Source organism: Salmo trutta, chromosome 13 (genome assembly GCF_901001165.1).
Source record: "Salmo trutta chromosome 13, fSalTru1.1, whole genome shotgun sequence".
Lineage (NCBI taxonomy): Eukaryota > Metazoa > Chordata > Actinopteri > Salmoniformes > Salmonidae > Salmo > Salmo trutta.
This window is the reverse complement of record NC_042969.1, coordinates 79,039,933-79,056,995: the sequence shown is the minus strand read 5'-3', so window position 1 is coordinate 79,056,995 and position 17,063 is coordinate 79,039,933. Positions and strand designations below refer to the sequence as shown.

General features: G+C 46.1%; 1 protein-coding gene and 1 long non-coding RNA gene across 3 annotated transcripts in view; both read left to right on the top strand.

The window, feature by feature from the left end:
* LOC115206568 (stromal interaction molecule 1) overlaps positions 1-16,513 on the top strand; it is a 72,480-nt gene extending 55,967 nt beyond the window's left edge. Inside the window, exons 10-13 of one of the 2 annotated variants that reach the window (XM_029773696.1) lie at positions 5,327-5,427; positions 5,548-5,780; positions 12,558-12,624; positions 14,080-16,513. In XM_029773696.1, the coding sequence (XP_029629556.1) occupies positions 5,327-5,427; positions 5,548-5,780; positions 12,558-12,624; positions 14,080-14,614 (936 nt within the window). In that variant the 3' untranslated portion in view covers positions 14,615-16,513. The remainder of the gene's footprint in view (positions 1-5,326; positions 5,428-5,547; positions 5,781-12,557; positions 12,625-14,079) is intronic. The other variant, XM_029773697.1, reaches the window with a different exon arrangement.
* Positions 8,780-10,343, top strand: LOC115206569 (uncharacterized). Its single transcript, XR_003880818.1, has 3 exons — positions 8,780-8,823; positions 8,988-9,540; positions 9,705-10,343. It is a non-coding gene; the product is annotated as an uncharacterized LOC115206569 (long non-coding RNA).
* Positions 16,514-17,063: the final 550 nt, after the last annotated feature.

Genomic DNA, 17,063 nt, shown 5'->3' with positions numbered 1-17,063 from the left:
AACGGTAGAGTATATTTACCGTATGAGGTCTAGATATACAGTTGAAGTCGGAAGTTTACTTACACTTAGGTTGGAGTCATTAAAACTCATTTTTCAACCACTCCACAAATGTATTGTTAACAAACTATAGTTTTGGCAAGTCGGTTAGGACATCTGCTGTGTGCATGACACAAGTCATTTTTCCAACAATTGTTTACAGACAGATTATTTCACTTATAATTCACTGTATCACAATTCCAGTGGGTCAGACGTTTACATACACTAAGTTGACTGTGCCTTTAAACAGCTTGGAAAATTCCCGAAAATGATGTCATGGCTTTAGAAGCTTCTGATAGGCTAATTGACATAATTTGAGTCAATTGGAGGTGTACCTGTGGATGTATTTCAAGGCCTGCCTTCAAACTCAGTGCCTCTTTGCTTGACACCATGGGAAAATCAAAAGAAATCAGCCAAGCCCTCAGAAAAAAATTTGTAGACCTCCACAAGTCTGGTTCATCCTTGGGAGCAATTTCCAAATGCCTGAAGGTACCACGTTCATCTGTACACATAATAGCATGCAAGTATAAACACCATGGGACCACGCAGCCGTCATACCGCTCAGGAAGGAGACACATTCTGTCTCCTAGAGATGAGCGTACTTTGGTGCGAAAAGTGCAAATCAATCCCAGAACAACAGCAAAGGACCTTGTGAAGATGCTGGAGGAAACAGGTACAAAAGTATCTATATCCACAGTAAAACGAGTCCTATATCGACATAACCTGAAAGGCCGCTTAGCGGGGAAGAAGCTACTGCTCCAGAACCACCATAAAAATCCACACTACGGTTTACAACTGCACATGGGGACAAAGATCGTACTTTTTGGAGAAATGTCCTCTGGTCTGATGAAACAAAAATAGAATTGTTTGACCATAATGACCATCATTGTATTTGGAGGAAAAAGGGGGAGGCTTGCAAGCCGAAGAACACCATCCCAACCGTGAAGCACGGGGGTGACAGCATCATGTTGTCGGGGTGCTTTGCTGCAGGAGGGACTGGTGTATTTCACAAAATAGATGGTATCATGAGGATGGAAAATGATGTGGATATATTGAAGCAACATCTCAAGACATCAGTCAGGAAGTTAAAGCTTGATCGCAAATGGGTCTTCCAAATGAACAATGACCCCAAGCATACTTCCAAAGTTGTGGCAAAATGGCTTAAGGACAACTTAGTCAAGGTATTGGAGCGGCCATCACAAAGCCCTGACCTCAATCCCATAGAACATTTGTGGGCAGAACTGGAAAAAGCGTGTGGGAGCAAGGAGGCCTACAAACCTGACTCAGTTACACCAGCTTTGTCAGGAGGAATGGGCCAAAATTCACCCGACTTATTGCGGGAAGCTTGTTGAAGGCTACCCGAAACATTTGACCCAAGTTAAACAATTTAACGGCATTGCTACCAAATACTAATTGAGTGTATGTAAAATTCTGACCCACTGGGAATGTGATGAAAGGAATAAAAGCTGAAATAAATAATTCTCTCTACTATTATTCTGACATTTCACAATCTTAAAATAAAGTGGTGATCCTAACTGACCTATGACGAGGAATGTTTACGCAGATTAAATGTCAGGAATTGTGAAAAACTGAGTTTAAATGTATTTGGCTAAGGTGTATGTAAACTTCAACTGTATATTTACCTCATGAGGACTAGATATATATGCCGTATGAGGGCTAGATCTATATGCCGTATGAGGACTAGATCTATATGCCGTATGAGGGCTAGATATATATGCCGTATGAGGACTAGATATATATGCCGTATGAGGACTAGATCTATATGCCGTATGAGGGCTAGATATATATGCCGTATGAGGGCTAGATCTATATGCCGTATGAGGGCTAGATCTATATGCCGTATGAGGACTAGATATATATGCCGTATGAGGACTAGATATATATGCCGTATGAGGACTAGATATATATGCCGTATGAGGGCTAGATATATATGCCGTATGAGGGCTAGATATATATGCCGTATGAGGGCTAGATATATATGCCGTATGAGGGCTAGATATATATGCCGTATGAGGGCTAGATATATATGCCGTATGAGGGCTAGATCTATATGCCGTATGAGGACTAGATATATATGCCCTATGAGGACTAGATATATATGCCCTATGAGGACTAGATCTATATGCCCTATAAGGACTAGATCTATATGCCCTATGAGGACTAGATATATATGCCCTATGAGGACTAGATATAAACTCAGCAAAAAAAGAAACGTCCTCTCACTGTCATCTGCGTTTATTTTCAGCAAACTTAACATGTGTAAATATTTGTATGAACATTACAAGATTCAACAACTGAGACATAAACTGAACAAGTTCCACAGACATATGACTAACAGAAATTGAATAATTTGTCCCTGAACAAAGGGAGGGGGGCCAAAATCAAAAGTAACAGTCAGTATCTGGTGTGGCCACCAGCTGCATTCAGTATTGCAGTGCATTTCCTCCTCATGAACTGCACCAGATTTGCCAGTTCTTGCTGTGAGATGTTACCCCACTCTTCTACCAAGGCACCTGCAAGTTCCCGGACATTTCTGGGGGGAATGGCCCTAGCCCTCACCCTCTGATCCAGCAGGTCCCAGACGTGCTCAAAGGGATTGCGATCCGGGCTCTTCGCTGGCCATGGCAGAACACTGACATTCCTGTCTTGCAGGAAATCACGCACAGAATGAGCAGTATGGCTGGTGGCATTGTCATGCTGGAGGGTCATGTCAGGATGAGCCTGCAGGAAGGGTACCACATGAAGGAAGAGGATGTCTTCCCTGTAATGCACAGCGTTGAGGGATGATGCTGTGACGCACTGTCCCAGACCATGATGGACCCTCTACCTCCAAATCGTTCCCGCTCCATAGTACAGGCCTCGGTGTAATGCTCATTCCTTTGCCGATAAACGCGAATCCGACCATCACCCCTGGTAAGACAAAACCGCTACTCATCAGTGAAGAGCACTTTTTGCCAGTCCTGTCTGGTCCGGCGACGGTGGGTTTGTGCCCATAGGCGACGTTGTTGCCAGTGATGTCTGGTGAGGACCTGTCTTACAACAGGCCTTAAAGCCCTCAGTCCAGCCTCTCTTAGCCTATTGCGGACACTCTGAACACTGATGGAGGGATTGTGCATTCCTGGTGTATCTCGGGCAGTTGTTGTTGCCATCCTGTACCTGTTCCGTTGCCATCCTGTACCTGTCCCGCAGGTGTGATGTTTGGATGTACCGATCCTGTGCAGGTGTTGTTACATGTGGTCTGCCACTACCAGGACGATCAGCTGTCCGTCCTGTCTCCCTGTAGCGCTGTCTTAGGTGTCTCACAGTACGGACGTTGCAATTATTTCCCTGGCCACATCTGCAGTCTTTATGCCTCCTTGCAGCATGCTTAAGGCACGTTCACGCAGATGAGCAGGGACCCTGGGCATCTTTTTTTTTATGTTTCTCAGAGTCAGTAGAAAGGCATCTTTAGTGTCCTAAGTTTTCATAACTGTGACCATAATTGCCTACCGTCTGTAAGCTGTTAGTGTCTTAACGACCGCTCCACAGGTGCATGTTCATTAATTGTTTATGGTTCATTGAACAAGCATGGGAAACAGTGTTTAAACCCTTTTCAATGAAGATCTGTGAAGTTATTTGGATTTTTACGAATTATCTTTTAAAGACAGGGTCCTGAAAAGGGGACATTTCTTTTTTTGCTGATGCTGTATGAGGTCTAGATATATTTACCGTATGAGAACTAGAGGGGGAGAGAGGCCGTATGAGGACTAGAGAGGGAGAGAGGCCGTATGAGGACTAGAGAGAGAGGACTAGAGGGAGAGAGGCCGTATGAGTACTAGAGGGAGAGAGAGGCCGTATGAGTACTAGAGGGAGAGAGAGGCCGTATGAGTACTAGAGGGGGAGAGAGGACTAGAGAGAGAGGACTAGAGGGAGAGGCCGTATGAGGACTAGAGAGGGAGAGAGGCCGTATGAGGACTAGAGAGAGAGGACTAGAGGGAGAGAGGCCGTATGAGTACTAGAGGGAGAGAGAGGCCGTATGAGTACTAGAGGGGGAGAGAGGCCTCATGAGGACTAGAGAGAGAGAGGACTAGAGGGAGAGAGAGGCCGTATGAGGACTAGAGGGAGAGAGAGGTTAAATGTTTAAATATGGAACTATGTGAAAATAAATGTAACCTTAGCCTTCTAAATGAGAGAATTATTTTCATAGGTAAACTATGCTCACTTTGTGGCCTCGCCCAAGTTAACAGACATTGGTTGGAGAGGGATGGAACACGCCCTTCTCTTCTCCAGTTTAAAAGACCCCATGACCAAATTCACGTCAGACTAAGCAAAACCAAACCGTGAGATGTGGTTGAATATCCACTCTACATGACAAAATTTACATGAGGTGATGATCGCCACACTGGAAAGATGAATTTCTACTAGACCAGCCAGAACACAGCGCGAGCTGATTATGGCAAAATGGTATGAACTTTGAACTCTTATTCACTAAAGAAGAAGTGATACATCCTAGAAGTCGAGTTATCAGCTGCAGCTGTAAACGTACGTGGCCTAGGAAAGGACAGACAATCTCCTAATAAGAACGACAGGGTATAACGTATCCGCTCTACAACACTACGAACAGAAAGATTATTCTAAGGATAATGGCCATCTCTGCTGGGTAAACCAGTCTGTGTAAATGTATATATATTGCATTTTCCTTTTCCGAAGGGGCGGTTATTAGAATGCATAAGATTCTGTATTTACGATAGCATAGCGTCTCAAGGTCCGATAGAGACCCAATCCCTTTGTCCTTCAGTCTTCCCGCTCTTTCATTCAAACCCAACCCCCTTTCTTTGTGTAACCAGCCGGCATGTCGGTTTTGTCCGCTAGGGACTCTTTGTTTTATGACATGATTAGTAATCGATGTATGATCCATCCTGTTTATATGTAATTCTGTGTGATTATTGAGGTATTTAGTAAATTAATAATTAAGCCAATTTTTTTTGTATTACTGATTCAACCAGAGCCAGAGTTTGTGAAGATAACCAAGAATTTTACGACATTCAGATGAGACTGAATAAGGTGACGATTAGTAATTGACTGCTATATAAAATAGCCTGTCATGTAATTTAATCAGCCAGAGACACGGCAACCGTATGAATAGGTTCAATTAGATTTCCTTGTCCATGTGACTCGGAGAAACTCTGAACCCTTAGTGTGACAGAACGGGAGAGTAATGTTTTCTCGTGTGTGTGTGTGTGTGTGTGTGTGTGTGTGTGTGTGTGTGTGTGTGTGTGTGTGACTGCAGGCAGAGAAGATCAAGAAGAAGAGGAACACCATATTTGGGACCTTCCATGTGGCACACAGCTCCTGTCTGGATAATGTGGATCACCAAATTCTGACAGCCAAGTGAGTTTAATTAAAGCTGTATTGGGATTTGTCTAAGCCAATATCTCATATATCTATGTTCACATTGTGATCTGTGCTTGTATCCCTCTGTCCTTCCCGTCTCCCTCTCCTCCGGTCCAGACAAGCCCTGGGTGAGGTGACTGCTGCGCTGAGGGAGAGGCTGCATCGCTGGCAGCAGATTGAGATTCTGACGGGGTTCACCATCGTCAACAACCCTGGGCTTACCTCCCTGGCCTCCACCCTGAACCTTGACCCCAGCATCATGGGCGGCCGGGCCACGCCCCAGCACTTCATTATGTCTGATGACATGGACGACATGGACGAGGACATCATATCGCCCGGAATTCTGCAATGTAAGGGCTCGCCCGACTCCCTCGGCTCCACTGTGGGACTCGGTAGCAAAATACCCCCTAAATACACCAAGGGCCTCCTGGGGAAATCCAAAAATCAGCTCTCATATGAAAATTAGCATACAGCCGCAAAGTATTATCATTAACGATTTATCAGCAATTCTATGAATTTACAAAATGAGCAGCCTTGTTGGTGAAGGGATTCAGGGTGTTTGTCTGTGATTTGAGGGTGTTGTGTGCTTGCAAATCTAAAATATATGAATTGTAATTTCACCTGTTTTTTTAATACATGTTTTCAGTTGGTTATTTTGTTCCATTTTGGAAATTAGTGTTGCCTTGATATATGGGAATTTCACTTCTGGGATGGAGTGTAAGATGAGAACAAGGTGCACAATGTTGATATCCATTGCTGTGAAAATTGAACCTCTGAAAAAATACATGCTTCATGACACCAAATCTTTGTGCTGATCTATTTTTAGCAGTTGTCTCCAAGTCTGACCAATGGAATGTGCTGAACATGAAGTAATAGTCAGCAATATGAAAGGCCGTTGTCCTCCAGTACTCCTGTAAGCTTTATAAGGCTTTAGCTTTGGTCTAGGCCTATATTTGGGAGAGAAGAAGGCACAATGCCCTTGTAGTGCTGCCTGGAAGACTGTTTGTTTTATTTTCTCACATAGCCTTGCTTTCCATTGTCATTCCCCTGGAGGTACATTTTACACTCCATTCAGAAAGTATTCAGACCTTTTTCCACATTTTATTAAGTTAAAATTGATTAAACAGTTTTTTCCCCACCTCATTAATCTATACACAATGCCCAATAATGACGAAGCAAAAATAGGTTTTTAGATTTTTGGGCAAATGTATAAAAAAATTTTAAATGTGATATTTACATACATATTTAGACCCTTTACTCATTACTGTAAACCACCGTTGGCAGTGATTACAGCCTCGACTCTTCTTGGGTATGACTCTTGGCACACCTGTATTTGGGGAGTTTCTCCCACTCTTCTCTCCAGATCCTCTCAAGCTCTGTCAGGTTGGATGGGGAGCGTTGCTGCACAGCTATTTTCAGGTCTCTCCAGAGATGTTCGATCGCGTTCAAGTCTTGACTCTTGTTGGGCCACTCAAGGACATTCAGAGACTTGTCCCGAAGCCACTCCTGCGTTGTCTTGGTTGTGTGCTTAGTGTCATTGTCCTGTTGGAAGTTCCTGAGTGCTCTGGAGCCAATTTTCATCAAGGATCTCTCTGTACTTTGCTCCGTTCATCTTTCCCTCGATCCTGACTAATCTCCCAGTATCTGCCGCGGAAAAACATCCCCACATCATGATGCTGCCACCACCATGCATCACCGTAGGGATGGTGCCAGGTTTCCTCCAGACGTGACACTTGGCATTCAGGCCAAATAGTTCAATCTTAGTTTCATCAGACCAGAGCATCTTGTTTCTCATGGTCTGAGAGTCCTTTAAGTGCCTTTTGGCAAATCCAAGAGTCTTGGTGGTTTCAAACTTCTTCCATTTAATAATGATGGAGGCCACTGTGTTCTTGAGGACCTACAATGCTGCAGAATGTTTTTGGTATCCTACGGACAATTCCTTCGACCTGATGGCTTGGTTATAAATTTGCCAAAAAATTTGAAAAAACCTGTTTTTGCTTTGTCATTATGGGGTATTGTGTGTAGATTAGGATTTTATTTATTTATTAACCATTTTACAATAAGGCTGTAATGTAACAATATGTGGAAAAAGTCAAGGGGTCTGAATGCTCTGTATCACTTTTTGTTCAGCCACTAAGGAACTACATACTCAGGGTTTCTTCTTTTGTATTGAGAATTACAGCTTTTATTTACCAGTTACGATCTCAAAGGGAGTTATGATGCGAACAACATACTTTAGTTCTTATGTCTATTCCTAGTCTTTTGGCAACCTAAATGTATTATATTTATCACAACATAATGTTGACATATAAAGTCAATCAATGTGTACTGGTCTCCAGCTCTGATGAGCTCTACTGGGCAGTATTTGGGTTATGATTATAGCAGACCCAGAGAGAAGGACTGATACTGTCTGTCTGGGTTTATGATTATAGCTGACCCAGAGAGAAGGACTGATACTGTCTGGGTTTATGATTATAGCTGACCCAGAGAGAAGGACTGATACTGTCTGGGTTTATGATTATAGCTGACCCAGAGAGAAGGACTGATACTGTCTGGGTTTATGATTATAGCTGATCCAGAGAGAAGGACTGATACTAACTGTCTGGGTTTATGATTATATCTGACCCAGAGAGAAGGACTGATACTGTCTGGGTCATGATTATAGCTGACCCAGAGAGAAGGGCTGATACTAACTGCAGTGGTAATATGAGCTCTAGAGCTCTGTCACTACAGTCCTCTAGTAAGTCTTCTAATCCACATTAATTACATGTTCCCTCCTCCCTCACTTCCTCTCTCTCCTCCCACCAACACTTTCTCTTTGGTTTTTGGCTGCGCTGCCGTTCGTGTCTCTGGTCCACCCACAGACACCAACTGCCTCAAGGACCGGCTAGCCAGTGATCTGTAGTCCGTGGGTTCTGACAGCCAGTCCCTCAGGAAATACTCTGTTAGCTCCTTATACCCCCCTTTGTCCTGACCTCAACGCTCTTTCTCCTTAAGTCACACACCCCTGTCAAAGCCTCACAGAGCACATACTGTAACTCTCTGGCCTAGGGCAGGGGTATGTAGATGGTTATAGCTGTAACTCTCTGGCCTGGGGACTGTAGATGGATATAGCTGTAACTCTCTGGCCTGGGACAGGGACTGTAGATGGATATAGCTGTAACTCTCTGGCCAGGGACTGTAGATGGATATAGCTGTAACACTCTGGCCTGGGACAGGGACTGCAGATGGATATAGCTGTAACTCTCTGGCCAGGGACTGTAGATGGATATAGCTGTAACTCTCTGGCCTGGGACAGGGACTGTAGATGGATATAGCTGTAACTCTCTGGCCTGGGACAGGGATTGTAGATGGATATAGCTGTAACACTCTGGCCTGGGACAGGGACTGTAGGTGGATATAGCTGTAACTCTCTGGCCTGGGACAGGGCCTGTAGATGCATATAGCTGTAACTCTGGCCTGGGACAGGGACTGTAGATGCATATAGCTGTAACACTCTGGCCTGGGACAGGGACTGCAGATGGATATAGCTGTAACTCTCTGGCCAGGGACTGTAGATGGATATAGCTGTAACTCTCTGGCCTGGGACAGGGACTGTAGATGGATATAGCTGTAACTCTCTGGCCTGGGACAGGGACTGTAGATGGATATAGCTGTAACTCTCTGGCCTGGGACAGGGACTGTAGATGCATATAGCTGTAACTCTCTGGCCAGGGACTGTAGATGGATATAGCTGTAACTCTCTGGCCTGGGACAGGGACTGTAGATGGATATAGCTGTAACTCTCTGGCCTGGGACAGGGACTGTAGATGGATATCGCTGTAACTCTCTGGCCTGGGACAGGGACTGTAGATGCATATAGCTGTAACTCTCTGGCCTGGGACAGGGACTGTAGATGGATATAGCTGTAACTCTCTGGCCTGGGACAGGGACTGTAGATGGATATAGCTGTAACTCTCTGGCCTGGGACAGGGACTGTAAATGGATATAGCTTTAACTCTCTAGCCTGGGACAGGGACTGTAGATGGATATAGCTGTAACTCTCTGGCCTGGGACAGGGACTGTAGATGGATATAGCTGTAACACTCTGGCCTGGGACAGGGACTGTAGGTGGATATAGCTGTAACTCTCTGGCCTGGGACAGGGCCTGTAGATGCATATAGCTGTAACTCTGGCCTGGGACAGGGACTGTAGATGCATATAGCTGTAACACTCTCGCCTGGGACAGGGACTGCAGATGGATATAGCTGTAACTCTCTGGCCAGGGACTGTAGATGGATATAGCTGTAACTCTCTGGCCTGGGACAGGGACTGTAGATGGATATAGCTGTAACTCTCTGGCCTGGGACAGGGACTGTAGATGGATATAGCTGTAACTCTCTGGCCTGGGACAGGGACTGTAGATGCATATAGCTGTAACTCTCTGGCCAGGGACTGTAGATGGATATAGCTGTAACTCTCTGGCCTGGGACAGGGACTGTAGATGGATATAGCTGTAACTCTCTGGCCTGGGACAGGGACTGTAGATGGATATCGCTGTAACTCTCTGGCCTGGGACAGGGACTGTAGATGCATATAGCTGTAACTCTCTGGCCTGGGACAGGGACTGTAGATGGATATAGCTGTAACTCTCTGGCCTGGGACAGGGACTGTAGATGGATATAGCTGTAACTCTCTGGCCTGGGACAGGGACTGTAAATGGATATAGCTTTAACTCTCTAGCCTGGGACAGGGACTGTAGATGGATATAGCTGTAACTCTCTGGCCTGGGACAGGGACTGTAGATGGATATAGCTGTAACTCTCTGGCCTGGGACAGGGACTGTAGATGCATATCGCTGTAACTCTCTGGCCTGGGACAGGGACTGTAGATGGATATAGCTGTAACTCTCTAGCCTGGGACAGGGACTGCAGATGGATATAGCTGTAACTCTCTGGCCTGGGACAGGGACTGTAGATGGATATAGCTGTAACTCTCTGGCCAGGGACTGTAGATGGATATAGCTGTAACTCTCTGGCCTGGGACAGGGACTGCAGATGGATATAGCTGTAACTCTCTGGCCTGGGACAGGGACTGTAGATGCATATAGCTGTAACTCTCTGGCCAGGGACTGTAGATGGATATAGCTGTAACTCTCTGGCCTGGGACAGGGACTGTAGATGGATATAGCTGTAACTCTCTGGCCTGGGACAGGGACTGTAGATGGATATCGCTGTAACTCTCTGGCCTGGGACAGGGACTGTAGATGCATATAGCTGTAACTCTCTGGCCTGGGACAGGGACTGTAGATGGATATAGCTGTAACTCTCTGGCCTGGGACAGGGACTGTAGATGGATATAGCTGTAACTCTCTGGCCTGGGACAGGGACTGTAAATGGATATAGCTTTAACTCTCTAGCCTGGGACAGGGACTGTAGATGGATATAGCTGTAACTCTCTGGCCTGGGACAGGGACTGTAGATGGATATAGCTGTAACTCTCTGGCCTGGGACAGGGACTGTAGATGCATATCGCTGTAACTCTCTGGCCTGGGACAGGGACTGTAGATGGATATAGCTGTAACTCTCTAGCCTGGGACAGGGACTGCAGATGGATATAGCTGTAACTCTCTGGCCTGGGACAGGGACTGTAGATGGATATAGCTGTAACTCTCTGGCCAGGGACTGTAGATGGATATAGCTGTAACTCTCTGGCCTGGGACAGGGACTGCAGATGGATATAGCTGTAACTCTCTGGCCTGGGACAGGGTCTGTAGATGGATATAGCTGTAACTCTCTGGCCTGGGACAGGGACTGTAGATGGATATAGCTGTAACTCTCTGGCCTGGGACAGGGACTGTAGATGGATATAGCTGTAACTCTCTGGCCTGGGACAGGGACTGTAGATGGATATAGCTGTAACTCTCTAGCCTGGGACAGGGTATGTAGATGGATATAGCTGTAACTCTCTGGCCTGGGACAGGGACTGTAGGTGGATATAGCTGTAACTCTCTGGCCTGGGACAGGGTATGTAGATGCATATAGCTGTAACTCTGGCCTGGGACAGGGACTGCAGATGCATATAGCTGTAACTCTGGCCTGGGACAGGGACTGTAGATGGATATAGCTGTAACTCTGGCCTGGGACAGGGACTGTAGATGGATATAACTGCAACTCTGGCCTGGGACAGACCCTGTAGATGGATATAGCTGTAACTCTCTGGCCTGGGACAGGGACTATAGATGGATATTGCTGTAACACTCTGGCCTGGGACAGGGACTGTAGATGGATATTGCTGTAACACTCTGGCCTGGGACAGGGTATGTAGATGCATATAGCTGTAACTCTCTGGTTTAGGACAGGGACTGTAGATGGATATAGCTGTAACTCTCTGGTTTAGGACAGGGACTGTAGATGGATATAGCTGTAACTCTCTGGTTTAGGACAGGGACTTTAGATGGATATAGCTGTAACTCTCTGGTTTAGGACAGGGACTGTAGATGGATATAGCTGTAACTCTCTGGTTTAGGACAGGGACTGTAGATGGATATAGCTGTAACACTCTGGCCTGGGACAGGGTATGTAGATGCATATAGCTGTAACTCTCTGGTTTAGGACAGGGCCTGTACATGGAGAAGGAAAACTGTCAATGCTGTGTCCACGTACTCCTGGCCGTACTGTCTCAAGCTGTCCAATGGCTTGCTCTACTTTCTCTCATCCTCATCTTCCTCATCACCCAGATAACTCTTAGACCCTCTCAACACACTGTCTGATTTTACAAATGATGGAGGAAGGATTAGTTATGATGAAATATTTAACTTTTGTCCCCCCCTGCAAAAATCCTCACCAGACACCAGCCAAACGTCTCACCAGACAGTGCCATCCCTCATTTTCTCTTGTTTAATGCTATTGTATAGCTAAGGCCCAGGTAATTGAGCAGCCATCACTTGCCTTTCTCACAACCAAACGCCACTGAAGTGCTCAAAACAGGGGTCAACAACACCAATTCAGTACTGAAATGTCTCCAACACCCATGTCTCCTGCTACTGCCCTCCCAGTCTAATTCCAACCTTCCTTTTTCCCCTCAGCCTGTGTGTTGTGTTTAATCAGACTTTGGTTGTTGATAATGGTGTTGTTCTGTGTTGTCAGCAGCTCCCAGTATGATGTCCCTGCGTCAGCGCCACATGGACTCCCAGCTGGCCATGGGCTCTCAGAGGTTGGTAGAAACCTGCCTGTTGGTGGGGCAGCAGGGAGACGGCACCACCTACCCATCCAGGTCTAGGGCCACCCACCAACAGTCACACAACCAGTCCTTCCAACAGTTTGAGGCTCTCCCCCTGCCTCCCCTGTCCTCGGCTGTCTCGCACCCCTCGATCATCTGCTCCTCCCCACCTCCTCCTTACCGTCAGCCCCACTCCTTCCACTCCTCCTCCTCCTCCTTCCACGCCTCCGCTCCTCATTCCTCCCATGTCTATCACTCGTGTTATTTTCAGCCCATGGACACCATCCCAGACTTCCAGCGCAGCAGCAGCTTCGGGTACCCCTCTGCTCTCTTCCCTCCACACGCAGCGCATGCGTGTTGGTTTTTCTCCCCATCGTTTCACCTGTAGTATATAACATTTTCTTTCTATATCTGGGTTGCAGTGTTTTCTCATTTTCATTAACGATAGTTTCATCTGACTCTAACTTACCCATTTTGCAACCTGTGCATTAATACTTTTCTTTGAAAATCTTTTTTTTTTTTATTCTTTCATATTTTAGTTTTTTACATCCACTCCCAACCCGTGTCTTTCCTGGTATCCCAAACTACCCTGCCCCCTGCCTGCACTACTAACAGGAGTGGAATTCCAGTTTCTGAGTAGTGCCCACAGTGTCCTGTTGGCGAGTAGTGCCCACAGTGTCCTGTTGGCGAGTAGTGCCCACAGTGTCCTGTTGGCGAGTAGTGCCCACAGTGTCCTGTTGGCGAGTAGTGCCCACAGTGTCCTGTTGGCGAGTAGTGCCCACAGTGTCCTGTTGGCGAGTAGTGCCCACAGTGTCCTGTTGGCGAGTAGTGCCCACAGTGTCCTGTTGGCGAGTAGTGCCCACAGTGTCCTGTTGGCGAGTAGTGCCCACAGTGTCCTGTTGGCGAGTAGTGCCCACAGTGTCCTGTTGGCGAGTAGTGCCCACAGTGTCCTGTTGGCGAGTAGTGCCCACAGTGTCCTGTTGGCGAGTAGTGCCCACAGTGTCCTGTTGGCGAGTAGTGCCCACAGTGTCCTGTTGGCGAGTAGTGCCCACAGTGTCCTGTTGGCGAGTAGTGCCCACAGTGTCCTGTTGGCGAGTAGTGCCCACAGTGTCCTTGGCTTTGCAGGCGTTGGATAGATTACCTCCAGCATGCAGTGCTTTAGCTTGGATCCCCTTTTCAGTCAGGCCCAGTGCAGAAACAATTCCTAGCCTCTACCCCATAGGTACCCCATAGTTCTGAAAGGATTATAAAGGTGTAAGCATTCCATCTGGTGGTAAAACATCCACCTAGCCTATCAGAGGGGAAAATGGAGCTACTGCCATTGCTTATATCTGTCCAGTTCTTTCAGAGCTACCTGAAGTGCCTAGGTGGTAGAGGCGATAGAATGTCTCTGGACCGTACCTCACTGTCCCTCTCTTCCTCCACCGACTCTCTTCTGTTCTTCCACAGGGATCTGAACCGCTCAGACTCAGACTCCTCCCTGTCCCTCTCCCAAATTGGTGATCGTCTGTCCGCCTACAGCTCCAAGGGCCACCTGGTGAAACCCACTCCCTTCCTGTATGGCCCCCCTGTCCGCTCCGCCTCTGACGAGCCCTCCCTGCATGCCCACACACCTAATGGAGGGAATCGTGTCCATGAGGGAGGAGCCCAGACCGAGCCAGTCCCAGAGAGCCCCATCCTGATGAAGAAGGTGTACAGCATCGAGAAGTCAGCCAGCCTGGGAGAGATGGACGTTGGCCTCATCGGTATGTCCATGTCAGAGTCCTCCTGCTCCCTCAGCCTCAACTCCACTGACGCCGACACCCCCTCCCCCACGGGGGGCCAGCCTGGGGTCGCAGGGGCCAAGGGCAGCAGCCGCATCCCTCAACTCTCCTCCAAGAAGAGCCCTCTGGAAGAAGACAGCGGCTCCACGGGAGAAGACACAGACTCCGTCGCCAGTCGTAAGAAACACACCTTCAAGATCTTCAAAAAACAGAAGAAATAATGTCAAGGGCTACTGAAGACTTTTAAAGAGCTATTAAAGGTGTTTCACGTATTATTATTTCTGTTTTGGAAAACTTGTTTTGGGTTGTTCACTGGTCACAAGCGATGGCGCAAATCTTTGCCTTTAGGGTTTTCTAGGTATTTTCTCTGAGGGACGGTGGGAGCAACCAGCTATTCGATGATGTTTGCAATGGGTGGTATTGTATAGTGGAATGTAAGCACTATTTATTTAGCAGGAAAGTGTGCCAGTCGCTCAGAGGGAAACAAGTCTCCTGGGTGGATGTCTTCTGTTTTACTTCAACCTGTATCAGTTTGCATGTCTTCACATTTGTTTGACTGATATTTTCTGAATTCTCTTAGGTGTGTGCTTGGTTCTTGTCCCTATTCTGCTTAGACAACACTTAATAACTCAGCTGTTTCTTGTCGTTAATCCCCGATCACCTCCTTGTTATGTGTCAGATGGACATTGAGCACTTCATGCCAGTCAGTGTTGGTCAATGGTGAGGGGAGGGGAGTGGGGGGGGGCTGAACAATACTCGCAAAAACTTCCCGAGTCAATTGTGCTAACAAGAAATCTAGCAGTCAATGTTATCACAACTCTTCCAGTACAGCTGCAGACACAGCAAGACACACACTAGGCAAACATTTCCCTGGGATGTTGCACCTTTAGAAGTGGAAGTGCTCACTTGATTTAAACCCCTGGAAGACCCCAGCACATACAAAGCCAGGTAGCCTGTGTAACTGCCTTGTGTAATTGTCCCAATCGTAGCCCTGATCTAAGTTCCCTAACAGAGGAGGAGGTTATTAAAATGACTACTTGAACTATATGAATTTCGTATCAATGTATGTTTATTGAAGTAAACCTCTACATTTGCATATTGCCAATCATATCAATCTATGTTGTAATTGTAGGAGATATCACATGAATCATTAGGAGTGCTGGAGGAGATGCTAATCTTTTTAAGTGCCAAAACAAACACTCTGGTCCAGTGGCCTTTATTCTTCTCAACAACTATATATGTACTTTCTGTTGTAAGTTAGAGGCAGCTTTAGAATGAGTAGCACTGCCTTCTGTTTTTATCTGGGGACTCCAAACTAAAATCAGGTGATCAATTTGACATTGTCACCCACAACATTTCAAGCAGGGAGTTTCAGGCAGCATTTGTAATTCGACGACTCCCAAGTTGTGTGTAGAGCATTTTTGAGAGGTGTTTGCTACTTTAGCTTGTACTGTAGACTGCCCTGATCACCTAGATTCACATTATACAGCTCCAAAGTCAAGCACACAGTAATGGTATCTGCGGGTCACCATTAGAAACTCACTTGCCATTATTGATTTTGTGAAAGCACAAATGGTTTAGAAACGGATGTCACAATGCATTCTGGTAGTAGGGACTCTCCTAATAACTTCCTGAACAATTGACCTGCTCGACTGCTCCTGAATCTGATAACCGAAGCAGTGCTGCTAACGACCCCGTCGCCCCCCAACAGTGGTATGGATGAAAAAGAAATGTCATATTCTTTCATTGATCAGTTGAAAACATGAACTTCCTATTGGTACTTTTTAAAGTGTAGTTTGTACCTCTTCTGCACGACGAAGCTGTAATCTGGATGATGATGTCTATCAGTGAGTGTCTGTCTGTTGCCAGGATACTGCACTGAGTTGTTTTTATGCATGTCAGCTACTGTATTAATGTCTATAATGGGCTTGAGGCAGAAGTCAGCTCCAGCATCATCTCTGTCCACCCCTACTTAAACCCCAACTTCTCATTTTCAACTTCTATTTATGAATACCTATATTTGTACAGAGAAAAACAAATATTTTGCATCTTCTGTGGCGTTCTCTCGACTTTTATGGCACTCCTGCATGATAGCAATAAACTATTTTGAATGAAAGACATGGACTGTGTTTATCAGATATGAGGTCTTTGTTTGGGGGATGATGACGCTAACACACAAAACAGTAGCAAGGTATGTGCTGTTATCACAGAGTAATTGGCACTGCACAATAAACAGACATGACATACAGGGATTTAGTCATTTATTATATATGCATTTTATTTATTTTTTTACTTTCTTATCCCTGTAGTTCACAGGAAATCACAAGCGCAATATGTATTAAATGTGTGAACATTTTCGAATTCGGTAACAAATTCGGAGCAAATTTTGGGTTGAATTGACTGGACCCCGTCTCTCAAATAATCCGTAAATCTATTGGTCGTGTGACGCGTAGCGCTACCAGGTGGAGCGGTCTGCATTATTTACATAAGCACTTGTTTCGCTGGTGGACAAAGCAGGAAGCAGTGGTGGACAAAGGACAATGCAGGAAGCAGTGGTGGACAAAGCAGGAAGCAGTGGTGGAAAAAGGACAAAGCAGGATGCAGTGGTGGACAAAGTACCCAATTGACATCCTAGAGTAAAAGTAAAGATACTTCAATAGAAAATGACTC